This window comes from Lampetra planeri, chromosome 5 (assembly GCF_965212315.1).
Source record: "Lampetra planeri chromosome 5, kcLamPlan1.2.h2, whole genome shotgun sequence".
Lineage (NCBI taxonomy): Eukaryota > Metazoa > Chordata > Hyperoartia > Petromyzontiformes > Petromyzontidae > Lampetra > Lampetra planeri.
In genome coordinates this window covers 20,645,394-20,651,393 of record NC_136111.1, presented here as the reverse complement: position 1 = coordinate 20,651,393, position 6,000 = coordinate 20,645,394, and the positions used below count along the sequence as shown (strand labels likewise).

At 46.1% G+C, this 6,000-nt stretch overlaps 1 protein-coding gene across 5 annotated transcripts in view; it reads right to left on the bottom strand.

Annotated features, from left to right (window-relative positions):
• Positions 1–1,595: 1,595 nt before the first annotated feature.
• RBFOX3 (RNA binding fox-1 homolog 3) overlaps positions 1,596–6,000 on the bottom strand; it is a 305,378-nt gene continuing 300,973 nt past the window's right edge. For 3 of the 5 annotated variants that reach the window (XM_078594966.1, XM_078594964.1, XM_078594969.1), the window contains 4 exons: positions 5,580–5,619; positions 3,450–3,520; positions 2,278–2,359; positions 1,596–1,818 (listed from right to left, as the gene is read on the bottom strand). In XM_078594966.1, the coding sequence (XP_078451092.1) occupies positions 1,753–1,818; positions 2,278–2,359; positions 3,450–3,520; positions 5,580–5,619 (259 nt within the window). In that variant the 3' untranslated portion in view covers positions 1,596–1,752. Of the gene's footprint in view, positions 1,824–2,277; positions 2,360–3,449; positions 3,521–5,579; positions 5,620–6,000 lie in introns of all 5 variants that reach the window. The other 2 variants (XM_078594967.1, XM_078594968.1) reach the window with 1 other exon arrangement.

The window sequence follows — 6,000 nt, the reverse complement described above, 5'->3', positions numbered from 1 at the left end:
GCACCTCCGCACCTGGGAACGCCAGGAGTAATACTGAGGGCCTTTTTTTTGTCTGGCCTGGCGTCACCTTCTCGTCTTCTCCCAACCCCCAACGCCTTAGTTCCAAACTCAGCCCCTCCCCCATACCGGCACCACCCCCCCCCCCCGGCCCTTACCCCCCCCCCCCCTGTCCCAGCCCTGACACCCCACCCCAACCCAAAAATACGACACTCAACAAGTTGTAAAATACTATAGTGTAAAATTTTGCATACAATTGCATGGATCATATAATTAAAAAGGTACAGTACTTTTTATTTTTATAATCGTTATAGAGCTATTCTACAGAGACACTCTACGCCACGTCGTTCGCTCTTTAACTGATCGCGTATTTTCAGTTCCTCGACAAAGATCACGCTTTATATTTCCCAACCATTTTTTTTTGTTTATTATTTACTATCGAGGTTTTGCAGAAGAAGGAATTCTCCGACAGGATAATTTCCCCCCTCTTTTCTCTCTTCATCCATGGCTCTGTTATTATATCATTTAAAAAATAAAATAAAAATAACAGCAGCGGCTTGAATAATTTACGACATAAGACATTTTTTTAAAAGCACTGTGTAGGAGTACGGCCTAGTATCTACTAGATTTGCGCAAATTCTAGGGATATTATTTTAGCTTTTGACCCCATTTAATCCTACGCCACTCGGATGTTTTGCTAGACATTACAGTTAGAGTACATATATAAACAAGTTAACTGCCTGCACAATATGTACAAGACAAATAAGCTTTGGTGTGTGAATAAACAATTGTGAACGATGTAAAAAATAAAATTAAAATGACGGGAGAAAAATGATTTCGAAGCTTTACACAGGCTTAAATACTTGAAACTGAATTGTTGTATGCATGATTGTTGCCAGCATTAGGACTTAAATATAATATGCTTTTAAAACGATTATCGTCGTTGTGGATTTATTTTCCTCGGCAGTTAGGCCATATCATGGATGGCTTCACCCCCGACAACACACTCTCCCCCTGACCACGCCAAAACTAAACTGTACAACATATAACGCTTAAACTAGCCAAACTGCACAATTTCTTTGGAAAATCAAGTTGACGCGCACACGCGCACACGCACACACAAAAAAAGAAAAATGAAAAAAAGATTACAAAAGAATGGAGCAAACATTCTTTAAGTTTGAGTAAACCTCCTGAGGTATAAACAAAAAAAAATCAATAATAATACAGGGTGTCCGTTGAAGGTATCGCTCATAGTTAAGGAATCATAATCAGACGGTAGTTTGATCGAGGCCAGTATAAATTAACACACGCGCACGCCTGGAAGAATTAAGATTATTATCGGACGAGTCTCGTCTCCCTGAAACCTTTGTGTGTCTGCCATGTGGCGTTTGCGACGAGCGCGCACACACACACACACATCGAGTCCAGAACTTGAGAAGAGTCTCGTCCATTTGCAAAAAAAAACATCTCGGCGGTGATTATTTAAAATCCGACTCATTATTATTATTCTGCACCGTTGAAGATCACTCGAGCTTTTACGGTAAAAAAAAGCCAACAACCCATGAGCTTATAATGAATGAATACATTGTTTCAACCGCGCAGTTCAAACTGCTGTCTGAATTATATTTATTTAATGATGCACGATACATTTTGAGGACACCCAGAATAAAAATAATAATAATAGTCAAAAGTACAACACATTACTGCTTGTCTTGAAAAAATACTCAGATGGCAGGGAGGCCTTTAACCATCTCCTCACTGGAAGGGCATCTCTCTTGCATTCAGTAAGGCGTGAAGCGGTTGTAGCCTCCCCTGTAAAGACTGGCCTGAAAAAATACAAGGTGCGTGGGCCGCAGGAGAAAAGCCAGTCAACGTTTTTAGAAAAGGACAACGGTGTTAAAAAGAAAATACAACATTCCCCACGAACATTCCTCATTTCCTTGAGCGAACATTAAAAAAAAAAAGCATGCGCTGGGAAAACCACTTGTGGTTGGATTTAATTATGAAAAGCTGGCAATTATCTTAATTAAGTAACACGTTTGGCTTCAGGAGGCTCGGGAGATTTGACATATAATAACATGCATAAAATCTGGCTCGCTGGGATGTGGACATTAATCAAGTGGCTGGGTAATTGTTTGGCGAGCATTGGCTGGCTGGTCGGCTGTCGCGTCGCCACGGCAAGATGTACGATGATCTAAGTGTGGCCCGAGCGGGGCGCCCCGAGTGTGCGGCAAAAAACAGGAGTCAGGTATTTCACGTTTAAGTGAAGGGGGAGCTGACCATAGTGCTGACTCCATAGGTGGCTGCAGGGCCAATGGCGTGGTGATACGGGTCTGCGGCGGCTGCATAGACTCGTCCGTAGCTGCGGGAGGTGACAAAAAGGGGGGCGAGATTGCACGCAGATGGAAGAATGGACGAGGCACGGTGAGCAAGGCAATGGGACCCTAATCCTATCTGACCCCGGGTCAACTCAGCATGGGGTGCACCAATCAATGCGCGCTGCCCGGACAAATGCTCGCGAGCAGACAAACAGTTTGACGCGAGTAGATAATGCTGCGTGCTATCTCTGGCTCCCCACCCCCTCTCCATTTTCCTCTTCCCTCTTATCTCTCTCTCTCCCCTCTTTTCTCTCCCTCTTTCTCAGATGCGCTCAGTGCATTTAATTGGGCAGAGGCTGGCGTTTCTGTATGAATCACTGTCAGCGGGCCAGGCCAGTGCCTCACGTTACTCGGCGCATTAACGACATACGCTGCTGCCGCCGCCGCCATGTGTAACGCGGACTACAAATTCACTCCACGCTGGAACCCTTCATCACTGTCCCCGTGCATCCCGCCAGCAACAAAAATTACACACGAGGCTTGCTCATAACGTTATCCAGCTTGCAGTAGCGCGATTCGTAGCGTGCAGTCTGTGACCTGAAAATGCCTGTGGCGCGTTTAATGCCATCGTCGTAAAAAAAAATATCGTATCTCTGAAAGCATTCTTCAGTTGAAACTTCTGTTTCACACGCAGCGCTTCCAATTCACATATCCAGTGCAAGATTGCATGACATTTTTTGTGTTGCAATGTTATCTAAACCGTCACGCTCTTAATATCTTTCCTACTAAAATGAAGCAATGCCCGTATATTTTCCTTAAAGTAAAAAAAAAATGTTTTTTTATCTTTAAAACACTAATATGCATCTCAGCAATAAACAGCCTAATGAGCAATTATTGTTCTTAATATTGCTCACAGAAGACATAATTTCCATTATCACACTCTGTAGTAAAAAATCACTCATTTGAGCATCAGAGTCTCGAACAAAGTGTCGCCTATTAGCACCGATTTTTGGCTGAGACCGAGGGGGGTTAACGCGGTAATTGCCAAGCGAGCGCCGTGAAAGTGGTTGGCTGCTGTGACGGCCGCCATCGCCGCCGCTATTGGGAATGGAACCGTGAGGAATGGCAACGTACCTGTCGCTGTAGGCGGCCGCGGCTGCGGCTGCGGCGGCCGGCTGGGCATACCGGTAAGCAGTGTAACCACCCTGCCGTCGCATGAAAAAAAACACAACGGTAGAATACGTCAACGCGTTTCAGTCGCATCGAGACACGCGCCGTGCCTCTTTGTGAATCGTAGTGTGTGTGCGATGGGCAAATGCACGCTCGCTCTCTCGCAAAGTGCTTGGTTAGACGGACAAAACCGGCGTGCCAGCCCATTCCAGAATGGAGTGCATTTCCGCAAAAGTTGCGCCACCCATTCGGGTGCGATGATCGTGAAGCGATGGAGGGAATCGCCGGCCAAGGCCCGTGCATGCGTGCCGACGGTGTCGCGGCGTCATCGGCCGAGAGGCATTTGGACGCCGTGCCACGAGCATTCACCTTGATGTTGCTCATTGCCCACTCTTGCGCCACCCAGCAACGCGCGCGCGCACAGTCACGCTCGTACGGACGCGCTTTCCGACCACACATGTACTCTCGCGCGGATGCACGCAAACTGAAACCCGCCCTCCAAATTTTTGTGTGAGAAGACGTTCCAGCTGAAACTGTAGGGCAATCGTGGGCCATCACCCCAAGCTGGTCCAACCCCATTGCGAGTGCTGTCACTCGTGATAGCCACGGGGTCGTAATATCTGCGCACCGCTCGGACGGCTGGTGGACCCAGCTCTCGCTTGCACTGTTCAGAATCGGTGTCGCCGCTCGGCCATTGTCATGCGGAGGATTAATAACGCAGTCGATTTCATTCTGTTGGAAGTTTAAATAATTTTTTTACAATGTTAGCGAAATTTCACGTCGCCAATGTTTGCTGCGCGGCGTAGGAATTTAACATAATTTTAACATATTGCGAGGAAATCAAAGTTGTCGTTCGGCTTCGGCTGTTGTATAAATCAAATCGCGTTTTAATAACGCAAATGCTGGCAGGTGATTTATAATCAACAACAAAATAAAGGTATGATTTTTTTTCCCCTTGTCGCCATCGAAATCGTGGAAACAAGCGTGCTGTCCTAACCTTGGAAGAGTCAGCTTTATTTAATTAATGCCTAACGCATCCTGATCACGGGCATTATAATCATTCCCGCACACTAAAGTAAATGGACTGTCAAATGATCGTCTGCTTGTTTTCTAGCCCGCCTCGTACCCCCGCCTGCAGTTTTGCTGACGGGGGCATTTTTTGGGTGCGGGAGAAACGGCGAGACAAAGGACGCGAGTGCACGCATGGAGGTCTGATTAGAGGACCATCACAGGCCCACTCTTGACTCTGCCAAGGTTAATCACTTCCAATCTTGTTTCCCATTCCAGGTGCCAGGTAGTATTTACGCAGAGGACAGATGCAATTTGTAGCCTCCAGACTCAATTCCCGCGTGAGGATCAATTAATAAACCCCAAAGTGTTATTAAGCACGACCAACTGACAGGAAGCCGCTCCGGCCATTTCAGATAACCGGAGGCCCTTTAAGCCGTATTTACAGCCACGCTGTCCAAACCCACTGATGGGCACCCCCGATTGGGAGGATTTGTGTCGGAACGTCATTGCAGAAAACACACCGGAACCGGCACGAATTCGCCGCACCCCGTTTTGCACAAATCAGAACAGCATCCTCGTCCAGTCGATCGCCCACAAAGCCGAAGAGGTTAGTACGTTGGTGCTGCGTGGTTTTGCTCACGAAGAAAATCACACCGAGAGGGTTTGAGAGGAAAGTCAAGTACGATGCAAGAAGACCATCATACTCTACCTGGGGCAATCTATTGCCAAACACAGGATCAGGGTACACTATTCTATAATGAAACAGAGAACACATTGAATGTAGTATGAACATTGTGGGAACATTCAAGCCAGAAGGCGATCGCGTCTCTTCCAGGCGTGTTGATGTGCGCAAAAGCTGTTGCCAACTTAAAAAAAAATGTCCCATACGTCTGAGCTGCAATCAAGTTTTTTTTTTCCTTCCTTCAGAAAACCGAAAGAGATAAACTGTATTTACGGCCATGGCATAACAGTCTCGAACATTAAATTAACAATTAGCGGTTTTCAGACACATCTGGAAGTGAACGATGCACCTCCCTCCAGCCACAGTGAAAAACAATAACAATTTTGTCTTCTAATACTTACATAAATATCAGCACCATAAAAGCCATCCTGGTAAACAACACTGCAAATGTTTCGCACAAAAGACACACACGTACCCATTAGCGTAACAAACCATATGCTCGCAGTGAAATCACGGACAGATGTTTGTTAATTAAACCTGTGTTTGTTCTTCATTGAATTTGTCTACGGCCTGCAGATGTTGGCTCGGCTGATCTTTGTAAGGCCATGGAAAGCTTTGTGTAAAGGGGGGGGGGAGCTTGGAGGGGGGGGGGTCACACAGAAACTATTTAAATATTTTTATTTTACCAGGTAAGGTCCACTGAGCTATATAACTGTTTTAATATGCGACCTGGCCACAAATGATAGCTCAACAAAGTGCCTTATCACGCAAATTCGAAATATACACGTGTCAGAATCAGGATCAAATCCACGACCTCCTGCA